This window comes from Carcharodon carcharias, chromosome 17, assembly GCF_017639515.1.
Source record: "Carcharodon carcharias isolate sCarCar2 chromosome 17, sCarCar2.pri, whole genome shotgun sequence".
NCBI lineage: Eukaryota > Metazoa > Chordata > Chondrichthyes > Lamniformes > Lamnidae > Carcharodon > Carcharodon carcharias.
In genome coordinates this window covers 66,715,681-66,734,129 of record NC_054483.1, presented here as the reverse complement: position 1 = coordinate 66,734,129, position 18,449 = coordinate 66,715,681, and the positions used below count along the sequence as shown (strand labels likewise).

The following is an 18,449-nucleotide window of genomic DNA, read 5'->3' as shown; positions in this document are numbered from 1 at the left end:
TGAGAATAAGTCCTTAAGGTGTCCTCAGACAATTGATCCATATTTGTTTCAGTTTTCATAGCATGTAGATTACGTTGATAGAAAGATGAAAAACTAATCTCCATTAAGACATAATCATAGATATATATGAAATGTTCTCCAAAAATTAGAATATTAAAACATATGGCTACCATATTTTATTCTTAAGTTCAAGGAAATGCATGGATGGATTTAGGATTTCTCTTTTTAATAAAATATCATTGCCTTTACAATACTTCACCTTGGATTTGCTGTTGGCATTCAACTGAGGAACATCTGGCATCTTTGTCTAATGTTGCATTTGTCACATTGATTGCTGAATCTTCCTCTAAAGGCAGCTCTACAGGGATGGTCTCTGTTCCCAGTTTGGCCATATACAACATGCTGATTCTTTTAAGGGACTTGTTGTCTTTGTTCAGCTGAAAGTGAGAATTTCTGCAAAAATGAGCACATTTTCACTAAACACTGATCTTCAGAGTAATTTTCTTCCCCAAGTGTAAAATGAGTTCAACTTTGAAAGGATCGATATTCATCATAACGTTTTCATACAGATTTCCAATGGTGTTGCTCAGGAAAGAGGAATAACCCAGAAAATTATCTGCCATTAGTGTTATTTCAGTTGTTTATAAATTACTTTATTCTCTAATGGTGTATGAAATTATGAAGCACTTGGAAAAACAGGAATTAATCAGGAACAGTCAGCACAGCTTTCTGAAAATGTACTTGACCAATCTTACGGAATGCTTTCAAGAAATAGGACAAAATATAAAGGAAATGCAAATGTTCATAAAATATAGCCTTTTTTTAAATTGGCACTTTCTCAGCTTAGTACAGGAAAACCAGTGAAGGACAAGAATCACATCAGAAGCCTGGGGAAGGGTAGGGAAACCAGCACCTGCATTGAGCTTGAGGTCAAGTGGACATAAATATACACATTGTATGTACACACAGTCTTCTCAATATTCCTTGGTGTTATCCACTGAGAGTCTGGATTTCTACACTTTAACCACTAAATCTTGAGATTCCCAATTAATCTGATGATAGCACATTTTAAAAGAGAAACTGATCAAATGACATGGAGATTGAAAGAGACTTGAAGCACAAAACTGGAGAACTTAAGTTGGAAGATTTTTTTTGCACCCTGTAATCACAGCAGTAAAACAATTCACTGACACTATAAAAAGCACATGCACAATGGCTCACTTACAGCAGAAAGGAAGGTGGGAGAAGTCTGAAACCAGGTGCAGCAGATACCTAGAAATGTAGAAGAGGCCTGAAAACAGGCAAAGGGCTTCCAAGGTGACTTTGTTGCTAGATGCAAAGTCCGCGAATTGGATTTTATAACAACTGATAAAGGGGGAACAAATACCTGGAAAAAATGAAAAACAAAATCACCTGGACAGAAAGTTGCACAACTCATGCCATAAATGCTGGGAAACTGCAACTATATCTTGAGAAGCAGCTGTCTGCATACTGAATTGCTATTATACATTGGGGGGGGGTCAGGTGCAGGCTGAAGTCTGGCCCGCCCTCGCCCAGAAAGAATTCGGAAGCAGCAACAGGGTGTGGAGGCGGACTGTTTAAAAGGCCCCCCTCTGTGCTTTGGGACTTTGCCCCAGATACAATGAAAATAGTAAGGCCCTCCGCTCCCTCAAACCCCCCCACACACTCCCTCAACCCCCACACACTCCCTGTGCCCCATCCATGCCACCTCATACCCTCCGCCCACTCCCATGGCCCCCCCATGCCCTTTGTGCCAAGCTATGACACTTCTATACCCATTAACTCACTATTCACTCTATATGGAACCAAAGAACCCTATAGTGACAAGAGGATATGTTTAAACAGCTTTAAAAAAAGTCATCATTCCTAAAAATTGCTTTCACTACAGCCCAATAAATGTGTCAATCATCTGATGCTTTGAAGTTTCAATAGCAGAAACGGCAAGCACTTGAGATCTCTTTATCTTGAGTAAATAAACGTTGTGAAATTGACAGAAGAGATCAGAGAGCCAAAGGGGTCAATCAAGCAATGTTTTCCCTGGGGCACAGGTGTTTGAACACTCTAATGGATGTCTGAGCTCTCAGCCAAGAAAGCATAATAAGGTTTGGCTGGGAGAAACATAGAGCTTTAGAAAATAGGAGCAGGAGTAGGTCATTCAGCCCTTCGAGCCTGCTGTGCCATTCAACATGATCAAAGCTGATCCTTTATCTCAACGCCACACTCCCATTCTCTCCCCATACCCCTTGACACCTTTAGAGTTGAGAAATTTATTTCTTTCCTCCTTAAATATACTTGTGACTTGACCTCCATAATCTTCTGTGGTAGAGAATTCCACAGGTTTACCACCCTCTGAGTGAAGAGGTTTCTCCTCATCTCAGTCCTAAGTGGCCTATACCGTATCCTGAGACTGTGACCCCTTGTTCTAGTTCCTCCAGCCACAGGAAACATCAAGTCTGTCCAGCCCTGTCAGAATTTTATACATTTCAAAGAGATCCCCTCTCGTTCTTCTCAACCCCAGTGAATATAGGCCTAGTCGACCCAATCTCTCCTCATACAACAATCCTGCCATCCCAGGAATCAGTCTAGTGAACCTTTGCTGCACTCCCTCTATGGCAAATATATCCTCTCTTAGGTAAGGAGACCAAAACTGCACATAATACTGTAGGTGTGGTCTCACCAAGGCCCTGTACAGCTACAGTAAGACATCCTTGCTCCTGGGAGCCCAGAGATCCATTAGAGTGCTGAAATAGCTCAGCCCCAGGAAAAACATTCCTTGGTTGACAGCTCTGATCTCTTCTGTCAATTTCACAGTAAGATAAAGAGATTTCAAATATTTGCAATTTCTGCTATTGATGCTTAAAGGGTCTGGATGATTGACAATTTTATTGGGCTGAAATGAAAGCAATTTTATGAATGAATGACTTTGTATTTTAAAGCTTTTTAAACACATTATATTGTCAGTATAGGGTCAATTGGTTCTATACACAGTGTATAGTGGGTGAATGGGCATGGAAGAGCCAATAATTTTTTCCAATAATTTATACAGATTTTTCTTTTCCCACCTATTTCCATTATTTTTAAATGTATTTCCATCCATTGTTTTATCTCTACCTTTTAGCCTATTTTGATTCCTTCACCCCAACCCACCCCCACTAGGGCTATCTGTACCTGCTTTCTACCCTTAATTAGCACATTCCTTAGATATTATCACCACCTTCAATACCTTTGTCCTTTTGTCTATGACATCTTTTGGCAATCTCCACCTATCACTGGCCCTCTATCCAACTGTACCCTCCCCACCCCCCCCCCCTTACCACACCCCACCTTAATGCGGCTTATATTTCACCTCTTCTATTTTTACTTAGTTCTGTTGAAGAGTCATACGGACTCGAAACGTTAACTGTGTTCCTCTCTGCAGATACTGCCAGACCTGCTGAGTTTTTCCAGGTATTTTTATTTTTGTTATGGAAGAGCCATAGTTTGGTAGAGAGAGTATGAGGGGCCATGGGTGATGGATGGGTGACATAGTTTGGCATGGAAGGAGGTGGGGGGCAAGAGTAAGACCTTCTGAAATTCAGAAGGTTCCCTCACCCAAACTATGGTTCATGACACCTCTGAGGTTTTGAAAAGCTGGCCCAACTGAGAATTGTGGAGGACTAGGACATGCAATGGAGCTGGCCAGATCAGGAGTGCAGGGTATGGTCTGGTGACCCAAACCAGCTCACACCTTTAAACGTCACTGCTGAAAATCAGAAACCCTGGGAATGGATTCGGGAATCCAGGAATCGTTTCCTGGCCAATATTTTCACCCCTGCACTGAGTCTCCCCGACTCCATGAAAATCCAGTCCATTATCTCTGTAACCTCCTCCAGCCTTTCGGCTTCCCCTTTCCAAACACTTCAATCCAAAGACTGCAGGAGCTTGTTCATTTCCCCCCACATCTCCCCACCCCCACTTCACTAACAGTCAAGCCATCAGCCTCATGCTCTGGAATTACCTTCATAAAATCCTCCACCTCTCTCTACTCATTCAAGACCATCTTGTAAACACAAGCTTTAGGTCAACACTCTTAATACTTTCATCTTTATCTTAAATGTCCAATTTCTATTTCCCCTACACGTCTGAATTGCCACAAAATTGCCTTCTGTGTTATAGGCATGACATGAATGTAATTTGTTTTAAAGTGTGTGTTTGTGTCTGTGGTTGGTCAGGTATATTATCTCTTTCCATTTTGTTGTTCACAGTAACTCAGGGATATAATATTTGACAGCACTAGTGCTATTGTTATTTGCAAGGTCACTGATCTGTAATGGTGCGTCAAATCCAGTATTATTATGTAGTATCTGGAATTTCTACTCTTGCTTTAACATCAAATTCCACAACTCTGCTCATTATTCAGTGAAAACTATAAGTGTGTAGCTTTTATATTTGATACATTCTTATTATCTCCTGTGACATTGTGCAGACCAAATGTAGTCTTTAGATGAAACAGGAATAGAATGTAGGAGATAACTAAAACAAAACACGCAATAATAATTTAGTCCCCATTTTAAAGCTATATTGTCTGTTCTTATTTTTATGCTGCCATTATGAATTCCTATGTTGATAGTTGTAATGGAAGTTCATTTCCAAGAAATGCAGACCTGAAAGGATATGGTGGACAAGTGACTGAGTCATCCACCGTCAGATCTGGCTGGACCACATAAACCATCATCAGGTCCTGTTCTCATTTGCTAAAATTGCTCATTATTCCAAGACCATCCTGGGAAGTAAAGATAACCCCGAGCTTCTTTTCTCTACTGCAGAACTTCTTCTTAAACCCACCTTCCTGTCTCGTCCGCCCTCACCTCTAACAATAAGTATGAGGAACTTATGGACTTGACTAGCTAGGGAGTCAAAGGTTTTTGGGGATAGGCAGAACGTGGAGTTGAGGCCACAATCAGATCAGCCATGATCTTGCTGAATGGCAGAGCAGGGCTGAGGGGCCAAATGGCCTACTCCTGCTCCTAATTTGTAAGTTCATGTTACTTCTTTGTCACTAAGATAAAGACCATCCAATCAGCTGCCTCTTGACATGTCCCACAATTCCACTAGACCACCTGACCAAATTTCTTTTAAAGTTTCTCCCTGGCCAAGCCCTGGACAGTCATATTGCTCTAGTTTCTCTGCGATCTTCCCCCCATTCCGTTCCTCAGTCATCTTGCCCATGAGACCAAACTCTTGCTCCACTGGCCTTAATCCCACTAAATATCTGACCGCACAACTTTCCCTTCTGGCCTCCATGTTAGTCGATATAGTTAACAGTTCCCTCTCTTTAGGTTTTGTACCTCTCTCCTATAAATCTGTCATCATCACCCTTCTCCTCAAAAAATACCTCTTAACCTATTGTCCTTGCAAACAATGCCCTTTCTCCCACCGCTGTTATCTCTCCAAAGTTTTTTAGTGTTGTTGCCTCCCAAATCCATGGCCATCTTTCCTAGAACTCCAAGCTTGAATCCCTCCAATCAGCTACCCTTGTGGGGTACCAAAATGGCTGTAATCGAAGTCACAAATGACATCCTATGTGACTGTGACAAAGATAAACTATCCCTTCTTGTCCTTTTCAACCTTCTTGCAGCTTTTTTGACAGGGTTGATCACACCAAACGTACAAACATATGAATTAGGATCAGGAGTAGGCCATTCAGCCCTTCATGCCTGCTCTGTCATTCAATAAGATCATGGTTGATCTGATTGTGACCTCAACTCCACAATCCTACCTACCCCGATAATCTCTCATGCTCTTGCTCATCAAGAATCTATCTACTTCTCCCTTAAACATATTGAGGACTCTGCTTCCACTGCCTTTTGAGGAAGAGAGTTCCAAAGTCTCACAACCCTTAGGAGAATCATCATTTCCACATCCACCCTGTCAAAACCCCTCAGGATCTTATGTTTCAATCAAGTCACCCCTTACTCTTCTAAACTCCAACAGATAGAAACCTAGCCTGCACAATCTTCCCTCATAAGACAACCCTCTGATTCCAGATATTAGTTTAGTAAATCTCTGAACTGCTTCCAACACATTTATATCCTTCCCTAAATAAGGAGACCAATACTGTAACATAGTGCTCCAGATGTGGTCTTACCAATGTCCTGTATAACTGAAGCATAATCCCTCTACTTATGTATTCAGTTCCCCTCACAATAAACAATAATTCTATTAGCTTTCCTAATTACTTATGTACCTGCATACCAACCTTTTGTGATTTATGCACGAGGACATTCAGATCCCTCTGCATCTCAGAGCTCCGCAATCTCTCATCATTTAGATATGCTTCTTTTTTTGTTCTTCCTTCCAAAATGGATAATTTCACATTTTCCCAAATAATACTCCATTTGCCAACTCTTTGCCCACTCACTTATCCTATCTACATCCCTTTGTAGCTTCCTTTTGTCCTCTTCACAACTTACTTCCTACTGTCATGTAAAAACTAATTACAGCCATGAATTAGCTATGGGCATATTGAACTTTTTAAGGAAGACTTGTGTGTTTTTAAAGAAATACAGGCAAGGACACCGAGCAAAAGATGGCTGATAGTGTAAAGTGACCACTTTCTGGAAATTTCCTATGTGGATTATACTTGACTGACTCTTCCTGAGAGGACATGGAATGTCGCACCTGAAAGGTGTCATGGCCTTCTTCAAGCAGAGACAGTTGAAAGGCAGATAGGAAAGGTGCAAAAGATTGAACTTTTATCTCCTGTGGTTGTGGGGACAAAAGACTGATTTGCACGTCTCAGCCGACATCCGAAATCCATCTCCTGTTGACTTATATCTCAGAATGTATAAATGGTCTGAGATGAAAAGAACATGGACTCTGGGTGCAAGTCATAATTTTCTCCTTTCCAGGATAGACAGGGAAAAATCAGTTAAAAAGCTGGTGTACTGTATGTGACAGCAAGAAGATGACCAACTAATCACCCCTCCAATGGCAGGCAAAGTCTCTCTCTCTCTCTGTTGCTGGTGGCAAGGCTCATCAGAAACCACAATCAAAAAAGGAAATAAGATAGAGTCTTCAGCTATCCATGCAGAACCGAGTGTCCCAAATCAACTGCAAAAGTGTCAAGGTCAGCTCTACCCAAATCACCCAACTTAACAGCCATGACATTTTTCCATCTATACCTCATGGACAAGCCAAAGACTGATTGTATATCTTCATTAAACTTTTATGTGGACTGTTAATTTCTCATTTCAAATCTGTGTATACGTGTGTTGCATTTTTATTATTTTTCTCAGGTTTTTAGTAACTAATAAACTTACTCTTTCTTTGACTCAAGAAAGCCTGGTTAAATTGGTTCCTTCTAAAAAAAAAGTTTGGACGAGGAAAAGATATCCACGAGGCAAGGGATCCCTTTTAAATTGACCTTGTTGCAACCAACTGAGGGGATTGAATAAAGAAGGGAAGCCAGCTTATTCCTCCTCACCCGGGAGTATAACAAAATTGGGGTCCTGTTCAGGAAATTATCAAATTGGGGGGACCTCACCTGGGGATGGGTCGTAACACTACCTATCTTTGCATCATCAGCAAATTTAGCAACCATATCTTCAGTCCCTTCATCCAAGTGACTTATACAAATTGTAAAAAGTTGAGGTCCCAGCATTGATCCCTATGACACACCACTCGCTACATCTTGCCAGCTAGAAAATTACCCATTTATGCCTACTCTCTGCTTCCTGTTAGCTAGCCAATCATCTATCCATACCAATATGCTACCCCCTACACCACGAGCTTTTATATTCTGCAATAACCTTTGATGTGGCACCTATCAAACGCCTTCTGGAAATCTAGGGCAGAATTTTTCAGTCGACGTGTGGGGGTGGGCCCGCGCGCTAATGTGTAAAATGAAGCACGATGATGTTGGGCATGCATCCTGACATCGCACAATCCCGCAATATTTCGTTTGGTGGGCATGCGCTGGAGTCAGCTACGCGCCCGATGATATGTAAACGGCCTATTAAGGCCATTAAGAAAGCAATTCATGTAATTAGTAACCTTAAGATTGGTGGGCAGGCGAAAAGCCCAAGAGCGGGATGAGGTTTCCTAAAGCTTTTGTTAAATAAATAAATCTTCAGAAAAATAAAAACATGTCACATGAGGGGACATATTTAAATACATTTTTGAATCATTTATTTAATTATTTTAATATCCATTCAATCCCCCAGAGGCAGCTCTGTGCCTCACGGAGATTGTTGCATGCGAAAGAGCGCAGGCCCTGACTCCCCCCCCCCCAACCGCCTGCACGGGTAGCACTAAGTGCTACCAGTTGCGTATTATGCTGAGTGGGCCTTAATTGGCCCGCCCACATAAAATGGCAGCGCGGAGCTGATCATGGGCGGCGGTCGGCTCCGCGCCTGCTCCCGCCCACCATATGAAAAATTCTGCCCCTAAGTACAATATATCCACCAGTTTCCCTTTATCCATAGCACATGTTATTTCTTCAAAGAACTCCAATAAATTGGTTAAACATGATTTCCCTCTCACAAAACCCTACTGATTCTTGCTATTGCAACCTTCCCCAAATCTAGGAAAGTTTGGAAAATTAAAACCATTGCATCAACTATCTCACTGGCCGCTTCTTTGAAGATCCTAGAATGAAGTCCATCAGGACCCAGGGACTTGTCAGCCCTTAGCTCCAACACCATCCTCCTCCAACACTTCTATTCTGTCATCAGCTGGGTGGGACTGCTTTCAACTAGTTTCATTCCTACCAATCTAATCGTAACCAGAGAATCACTTGCAATGCCTTCTCTTCCTGCTCCCACACCTTTACCTCCACTGTCCCCAAGGATCTATCTCTGGTCCACTCCTATTTCTGATCTACATGTTGTTGCTCAGTGCTATCATCCAAAACCATAATATTATCTTTCACACGTATGCTGAAAGCACCCAGCTTTACCTCACCACCAGCTCTCTTAACTTTGCCACAGTTGTAAAATTATCAGACTGTTTATCCAACATCCATTACTGGATGAGCAGAAATTTCCACCAATTAAACATTAGGAAGAATGAAGCTTTTGTCTTTGATCCTCACTAAGCCCCTTCCCTCTCCCTGGCAACCTGAGACTAAACCAGTTTGCAGCCTTGGTGCCATTTTCGATCCCGAGAAGTCCTCATATTTGTGCCACCACTAAGACTGTCTATTTACACCTCAATAACATTGCACAACTTTGCCACTGAAACCTTCATTCGTGCCTTTGTTACTTCTAGACTTGACTATTCCAACTCAGGCTGGTCTGCCACATTTTACCCTCTATAAATTTAAGGCCATCCAAAATTCTGTTGTCTGTGTCCTAACTAGCATCAAGTCCTATTCACCTATTGCCCCTGTGCTCACTGACTTAGATTGCCTCCTATTCAAGCAAAGTCTTGATTTTAAAACCCTCTTTCTCATTTTCAAATCCATGGCCTCACTCCTCCTTATCTCCGCAATCTCTTTCACCCATGACCCTTCAGGGTATCTGCACTCATCTAATGCTGGCCTCTTAACCATACCCAATTTTGATCACTCCACCACTGGTGGCTGTGCTTTCCATTGCTTAGGCCCTAAGTTCTGGAACACCCTCCCTTCAACTCTCCCTCTCTTCCTCCTTTAAGACACTCCTTAAAACTTTTCTCTGTGACCAAATTTTAGTCAGTTGACCTTATATCTCTTTACATGGCTTAATACTATTTTTTGTTTCATATTGCTCCTGTGCATTTTGGAATGTGTTATTACGCTAAATACAAGTTGCTGTTGTTTATATAAACTCATTATGCTGTAATTATGTCCTCTTGCCAGTGGTGGCTCTGTAGCATCTCCATAGGCAACAAGATGCAGAATAGAAAAAAGTTGACAGGAAGTCCACACAAATGTAATATACGACAGCCAATTTTCTGTGGTATTGATCACAAACTAAAGTCCATGTGCATTATTCAGGTCAAGCCAGCTTGTAGGGCATGTGGCAATTGCATTCAATCTAAAAAAAAGGGTAGAGATTATGAGGAAGGAAAAGTGGATTAGCAGAGGCATGAGGAGAGGAAGGGAAGAGGAAAAAGAGAAAAGGTGTGAGAAAAAGAAGGAAGACAGACAGGAAGGAAGGGAGACAGGAGAGGGTTGAAGGGAAGCTGGGAGAAGTATCGGCAGGAGGTGAAGATAAGTAAGAGGTTGAGGAAAAGAGGGGAAAGATGGACAGGAAGATTAGCTTCAAATCCAGGCAAGTGGAGAATATTCCATCACTCTCCTGCCTTGTGTCTTGCAGCTGGTGGACAGGCTTTAGTGAATCAGAAGGTCAGTCACTCGCTGTAGAATACTCAGTCCCTGACATGTTCTTGTAGCCACAATATTTATGTCGTAGGTTCAGTTAAGTCTCTGGTCAATGGTGACCCCCAGGATGTCAATGGTGGGATTTTTGATAAAGGAAATACCATTGGAAGTCAAGCGGAGATAGTTAGACTCTCTTGTTGGAGACGGACATTGCTCAGCACTTGTGTGGCACAAATATTAGTTACCACTTATCAACCCAAGCTTGGATGTTGTCCAGGTCTTGATACATGAAGCATATAGTAAGTTTCTTTAAATGATAAACTGGCTACTCTAAAATTCTGACTCTTGGATGCTACAACTGACATCAATGTTCTGTCTCAGGTGATATATTTGTCGAACAGGGATTTTGACTGAATCTGCAAATATATTCAGGGTTAAATTCTACATGTTGACACAACAGTTTCTAATGCATAACATTTTCAAATCCAAAGCACTATTTTCAGCGTAGTGTAATAACCTTGTGCATAATTTTCCTTGATAACATCTGAATATTTGAAATAATCATATTGTGAAGACATGTTAATAGACTGCAATATATCATTACAATCAAAGAACTGAGTTAACTCATTGGAAAAGTATGCAGTTAATATCATCAAATCTAGCTTCTGGAAGGTATGATTTCTACAATATCTGTCAAAAAAGCTCTGAAATTGCATATATTATTAAGGCAACTTGCCCTTGCACACAATTGCTTCAATCCATTTACTGATGAGTAAGCTAGAGTGCAATCAGCAGTGCATACTAGAGCTAAAAAAAAATCACTCATAAAATAATGCATCTCTGATGAAGCAGACATTGTAAAATTACAGACTTTCTTAAAATTCATCAGTAACTGAGAGCAGGGGTCGTCATTAATAAGTCATAGTTACAAATTCTTGTTTACAGTCCACACAGTAAAAATCAATGAATATAAATTGCTGCATGAGACAATTTTCTATACAAGTAATTTTTTATTAATCAAAATGCATTTATATATGTTGAAGTATTAGTAAATTGTGCCAGAGTCACAATCATTTTTATTACATAAATTTTAGGATCATTTATATTGAAAAATGAATAAAGTTAGCCAAGATCTATTGGTTCTGCCTTATCTATTCTTTCTAAAAGCGTAATTTTCAGTGACTTTCATTAACATGGGAGAGGCATGGAAATGAAATGCTGTTACACTTACACCTAGTATCTGAACCAAGTACACCCAGAAAGACATAAGGCAGCTTTGGAGTCACATTTCTCTTGTATTTGACTTTTTGTTCTGCATGCATACCTGCCAGAACTAAAATGAAATATGGATTGCCAGCACACACCATTGATAACTATAGGAGAGATGGTGGTGTAGTGGTAATGTCACTGGACGAGTAATCCAGTAGACCTAGGCTAATGCTCTAGGACATCGGTTCAAATCCCACCATAAGCAACTTGCGGAATTTAAATTTGGTCAGTAACAGATCTGTCTAGTAACAAAGCTAGTCTCAGTAATAGTGATCATGAAGCTGTCATAAAAACCCATCTTGTTCACTAATGCCCTTTAGGAAAGGAAATCTGCCATCTTTATGTAGTCTGGCTCACATGTGACTCCAAACAGCAATGTAGTTGACTCATAACTTCCCTCTGAAATGACCTAGTAAGCCACTCCGTTCAAGGGCAATTAGGGATGGTCAATGAATGCTGGCCTTACGAGCGATGCCCACATCCCATGAAAGAATTTAAAAAATGAATGATTGAAGAGACAGAGGATTAGATTATGAGGAGTAATGGTGTGATCCAGACATACTCACACTGAAATGCAAAGGTTGAGAGCTGATATTATTGATGTCTTTAGGAATCTAAAGGGACTGGATAATGTGACACAAACAAGCAGTTTTAATTTGTCCAGAACTAGGAGAACAAATATAACCAGAGGACAAAGTCTGTATCTGAAGGGGGAGGCAGGGATTAATTTTTAAAAAAACAAATCTGTGGAAACATTATTTTAATAAGCGAGTGGCAAATTGAAGAAACAGGCTCCCTAAGCAGAAGCAGATAGTACTGATTAGATCAAATGAAAGGTAGATTTATTTCAGAAGGTGTCAGAGCAATTTGAGACATGAAAAATTATAAATGTGCCATGCTTGGGAGGAACAAGTGACTTTGGACCTATTGTTCTCAAAGTTGCCCATATAATAAGGATATCCTCACCTCATCCCCAAGTCTGACGTAGACTAACTGATAGAGGTTGTTTGCCCTGTTTACTCAAAACTTGCACTGTATAATATGTTGTGGAGAAAGTATGTACAGTGTCTGAACACTTTGAGAAAGTTGAGCTAATTAGGAGACAGCCAACATGGTTTTGTAAAGTTTATATCATGTTGAATGAACCCAACTGAATTTTTTGAGGGAATAACTAACGTAGTAGATATGGACTTTCAGAAGGCACTCGATAAAGTTCCACACAAGAGACTGTTCACTAAAAGTCTACGGAATTGAAGGCAAACTATTGACCTGGCTTAGAGATTGGTTGGGGATGGAAACAGAGTGTAGGGATAATGGGTGTATACCTGAATTAGAGCTAAGGGACTAGTGGTGCCCATAAGGATCTGTGCTGGAGTCTCAAATATTCACAATAGAGAAACAGATACAGATATCCAAGATTTTTGATGACATAAAGATTCTTTGCAGAGTAAGTAGTGTAAATGGGAGCAATAATGGAATAAATAATCAACCCTGTAACAGATGGATTTCAATGCAGGTAAGTATGAGGACATCCATTTTTGACCAAATAAGAGAACAGATCTCAGATTTTTTTTAAATGGTTAAAAGCAAAAAATAGTGAAGGTCCAAGGATCACTAAAATTTAGTGGTCAAATACAAAAGAAATCATAAAGGCTAACACAACGTTAGCCTTTATATCTAGGACAAGAACATCAGGGAGTAAGCTTTCTTACATAATACGTTTTATGCAATAAAATGTGTATATATTGTACAAAGCCCTAGTCAGACCACATCTGCTGCTCTGTGTACAGTCCTGGGCATTGCAGCTTTTTCTTTTCATTCATCCTTGGGATGTGAGCATTGTTGGCGAATCCAGTATTTATTGCCAATCCCTAATTGGCCTTGAGAAGGTGGGGGTTAGCTTCCTCCTTGAACTGCTGCAATCCATCAGGTGTAGGTAAACCCACTGTATTGTTAAGAAGGGACTCCCAGGATTTTGACTCAGTGACAGTGAAGGAATTGCGATGTTTCCAAGTCAGGATGAAGTGTGACTTGGAGGCGAACTTGCAGGTGGTGTTCTCATGCATCTGCATCCCTTGTCCTTCTAGATGGTAGAGGTCACGGGTTTGGCAGGTGTGTTGAAGGAACCTTGGTGAGTTGCTGCAGTGCATCTTGTAGATGGCATAATCTGCTGTTGCTGTGTGCTAGTGGTGAAGGGAGTGAATGTTGAAAGCGGTGGATGTGGTGCCAATCAAGAGGTCTGCTTTATCCTGGATGGTATCAATCTTCCGAGTGTTGTTGGAGCTGCACACATCCAGGCAAGTGGACAGTATTCCATCACACTCCTGGCTTGTGCCTTGCAGATGGTGGACAAGCTTTGGGGAGTTAGGAGTTTCACACTGCAGAATTCCCAGGAACTCATCTGTTCTTGTAGCCACATTATTTATACAGCTGCTCCAGTTAGGTTAGTTTAGGAATCCAATGACAGCTATGCCGGGAACGAAGGTGGCTGAGCCATGAACGGTGCCGGTGCACCCTGAGACCAATGCTGCGGACATCGAAGGTCGAACTCTCCAAGGTGGAGAACTCTGGGTCTGCACTTAGGAGGAGAGAGGTCAGGTCCTCTGCGATGCCCCAGCTGTGCTCTCACCGGCCAGGCGAGTACGACTGATTCTCAAGCGACCCTTAATATTAAGCCCCAGAAATGTTGATGGTGGGATTTTCAGTGGCAATGCCATTGAATGTCAAGGGGAAATGGGTACGTTCTCTCTTGCTGGAGATGGTCGTCTGGCACTTGTGTGGCATGAATGTTACTTGCCACTTATCAACCCAAGCCTGAATGTTGTCTAGGTCTTGCTGCATACAGGAATAGAGTGCATCATTATCTAAGGAGTGCTGAATGGTACTTTGCAATTATCAGTGAACATCCCCACTTCTGATCTTCTGATGAAGGGAAGGTCATTGATGAAGCAGCTGAAGATGGTTGAGGCGAAGACACTACCCTGAGGAACTCCTGCAGGAATATCCTGGGACTGAGGCTTCCAACAACCATAACCTTTTTCCTTTGTGCTGGGAATGACTTCAGCCAACGGAGATTTCCCATTGACTTCAATTCGCTAGGACTCCTTGATGCCACACTCAATAAAGTACTGCCTCGATGTCAAGGGCAGTCACTCTCATCTCTTGAATTCAGTTCATTTATCCATGTTTAGACCAAAGTTGTAAGAAGGCCTGCAGCTAAGTGGCTTTAGTGGAACCCAGTCTGAGTACCAGTGAAGTCATTGCTGACTATGTGCCATTTGATAGCATTGGTGACAACACATTCCATCACTTTGCTGATGATCAAGAGTAGAAGGAGAAGGGGCAGTAATTTACTGGATTGGATTTGTCATTTTTTTGTGTACTGGACATACTTGGCCAGTTTTCTACATTGTCAGGTAGATACCAGTGTTGTAACTATAGTGGAACAGCTTGACTAAGGGTGTGGCTAGTTCTGGAGCACAAGTCTTCAGTACTATTACCGGAATGTTGTCAGGATCCATAGCCTTTGCAGTATCCAGTGCCTTCAGCTATTTCTTGATAGAATGTGAGTGAATCGAATTGTCTGAAGATTGACATGTACGATTGTACGGAACTAAGGAGGAGGCTGAGATGGATAAGAATATAGGAACATAAGAAATAAGATTTAATCAGCTACTCCTCATATGACAATCCTTTCATCCCAGGAACCAATATAGTGAACCTTTGTTGCATCACCTCCAATGCAATTATATACTTTCTTAAATATGGAAACCAAAACTACACACAGTTCTCCAGGTGTGGCCTCACCAAGTCTCTGTACAATTGTACCAAGACGTCCCCTGACTGGGGTAGTGGGGTGGTGGGTGGTGGTGGTGGTTCTGGAACCAGGCGATAATGTCTCAGAATAAGAGGTGGGCCATTTAGGTCTGAGATTACAGAGGAATTCTCTACCCCAGAGGGATGTGGAGTCTCAGTCATTGAGTATGTTGAAGATAGAGATTGATATATTTATAGATATTAAAGACATCAAGGGATATGGTGCAGGAAAATGGCATTGAACCAGAAGATCAGCCATGATTCTTCTAGTTGAATGATGGAGTAGGTTTGAGGGACCGAATGTCCTATTGCTGCTCCTGTTTCCTACGTTCCTACATTCTTGTGCTCCAATCTCCTTACAATAAAGGTCAACATGCCATTTGCCTTCCTAATTTTTTGCTGTACTTGCACTCGGCACTTCGGGCTGAAGATGGTTGTAAATGTTTCAGCCTTGTCCTTTTTACTGATGTACTGGCTTCCCCATCATTGAGGATGCAGTTGTTTTTAGTGCCTCCACCTCCAATTAATTGTGTAATTGTCCACCACCACTTATGACTAGATGTGACAGGACTGCAGAGCTTTGATCTATTGGTTGTGGGATTGCTTAGCTCTGTTTATGGCATGCAGCTTCCACTGTTTAACATGCACGTAATCCTGTGTTCTAGATTCACATGAGAATCACAACTCATTTTTAGGTATGCCCAGTGCTGCTCCTGGCATGCTCTCCTACACTCATCGCTAAACCGGAGGTGGCCCCCTGCCTTGATGGTAATGGCAGAGTGAGGGATATGCCAAGCCATGAGTTTACAGGTTCTGGTGGAATATAATTCCGCTGCTGCTGTCCCATGGCACCCCTTGAGCTATTATATATCTGTCCTGAACCTGCCCATTTAGCACAGTGGTATTGCTACACAACATGATGAAAGGTATCCTGTGTGTGACAACGGGGCCTCATCTCCGCAAGGACTGTGCAGTGGTCACTCCTACCATCTGTCATGGCCTGATGTATCTGCAACAGGTAGATTGGTGAGGTTGAGGGAATTTTACTCTCTTGTTAGTTCTATCACCTGCTACAGGCCCAGTCTGGCAGATACACCCTTCAGGACTCAGTAGTGGTGCTACCAAACCACTTCTGGTGATGGACATTGAAGTCCCCCACCCAGCCGATTTTCTGTGCCATTGACACCCTCAATGCTTCTTCAAAGTGTTGTTCTGCATGGAGTACTAATTAATCAGCTAAGAGAGAGTGGGTGGCAATGAGAAGGAGGTTTCTTTGCCCATGTTTGACCTGATGCCATGAGACTTCTTGGGGTCTAGAATCAATGTTGAGGACTTCGAGGGCACATCCCTCCTGACTGTATACCACTGGGCTGCCACCTCTAATGGGTCTGTCCTACTAGTGGGACAGCACATACCCAGGGATGGTGACGGAGGAGCCTGGAACATTAGCTGTAAGGTATAATTTGCTGAGTATGACTAGGTCAGGCTGTTGCCAGACTAGTTCATGGCCAGCTCTCCTGATTTTAGAACAAATCCCCACACATCAATAAAAAGGACTTTGCAGGATCGACAGGGCAAGATGCACCTTTGTAATTTCTGGTGCCTAGGTTGACGCTGGGGTTCCATCCTGTTTTATTCTTATTTGACTTTTCTTAGTGGTTTGATACAACCGATTGGCTTGCTCAGACATTTCAGACAGAAGTTAAGAGGCAACGATATTGCTGAGGGTCTGAAGTCACATAAAACCGAGTAAAGATTGCAGATTTCATTCCCTAAAGGAATGAGCCAGGTTGTTTTTTTACGACAAGCCAGTAGTTTCATCATCATTATAAATAAGACTAGCAATTTTTTTCCAGATTTATTATTTAATGGGGTTTAAATTCCATCAGCGGCTGTAGTGGAATTTGAACTTCTGTTACCACAGCATTAGTCCAGGCCTCCTAGATGCTAGTCCTGCAACATTACCAACTATACTGCCGTCTAAAAGGATATTTTGGCCTTGGAAGGGGTACAGAATAGGTTCAAGGCGGTGAGGTTCACTTCTGAGGGAGCAGCAAAAACACCTAATTCCTCTAATAAAACACATTATTCAACAATACACATCTCAGACTAACATGAACTCTTCCTCCCTTGAGCTTTTGTTTCTCTGCCCAGTTTGTACTTATTTCTCTCCCTCATTGCGTGGTTTCCCATCTGATCTCAATCCCTAATTTGTGTCTTTTCTTTCTCTCTCTTCTACTTTTGTTCTTCTCTGTTTTTCTCAGAGTTTGTGTTGCTCTCTTTCCACGCATACACAAACTGTTTCTCCCGAGTCGCCAGTAGCAATGCTGGGATGCCAAATAGATTCCCACCCAAAATGGGAGGGTTGGGAACCCTAGAGCCAAGCCATTCAGGAGGAAAGATAGGAAACATTTCTTCACACAAAGGCTAATATAAATGTGGAACTCTCTTCTACAAGAGGCAGCAGACAGCAGATGCTAGATCAATTAATAATTTTATATCTTGAGATGGAGATTTTTGCTAGCCAACTGTGTTAAGGGATATGGAACCCAGGCTGGTGGGTGGAATTAGGATATGAGTGCCAGGGTGGCAGTAGGCGAACCAGATGTGGTTCTTGATCTTCTTTCACCCTGTGAATCCTATGCAGGCTCCCAAATCTATTATTGTTTGCTGAAGAGGCAAATGCCAGTAGCCTTCAGCTCCAGCATGTACCTGCATCCAAAACATCTTGAATATTTTGCAGGACTGACAACAATTGGCTACTTATAATCCCAGCCCCATCAATGGAAAACTACTGAACAGGTGGGAGAGAGATGTTGGGATAACTTTTCCTCTTTCTCCACACCAATTGGGTGTCTGCAACAAGTGTAGTTTAGAAGGAGTGTCTAAAACAGTTTGAGTGTTGTAAATTTTAATAATAGACATGAGACAGGCTTTCTGATAAGTTTAAATCAGAAGAAAAGATAAATGTTTATTCACACAACACCCTGAAGTGTAAACGCAACAAAAACACTCAGTCTCTCAAGCAACAGACACACATACAGAAAGGGAAAAGTAG

At 41.7% G+C, this 18,449-nt stretch overlaps 1 protein-coding gene across 6 annotated transcripts in view; it reads right to left on the bottom strand.

The window, feature by feature from the left end:
* Positions 1 to 18,449, bottom strand: part of shtn1 (shootin 1) — a 94,042-nt gene that overhangs the window by 49,072 nt on the left and 26,521 nt on the right. For 5 of the 6 annotated variants that reach the window (XM_041209017.1, XM_041209016.1, XM_041209019.1 and 2 more), the window contains 2 exons: positions 1,226 to 1,387; positions 260 to 437 (listed from right to left, as the gene is read on the bottom strand). In XM_041209017.1, the coding sequence (XP_041064951.1) occupies positions 260 to 437; positions 1,226 to 1,387 (340 nt within the window). The remainder of the gene's footprint in view (positions 1 to 259; positions 438 to 1,225; positions 1,388 to 18,449) is intronic. The other variant, XM_041209015.1, reaches the window with a different exon arrangement.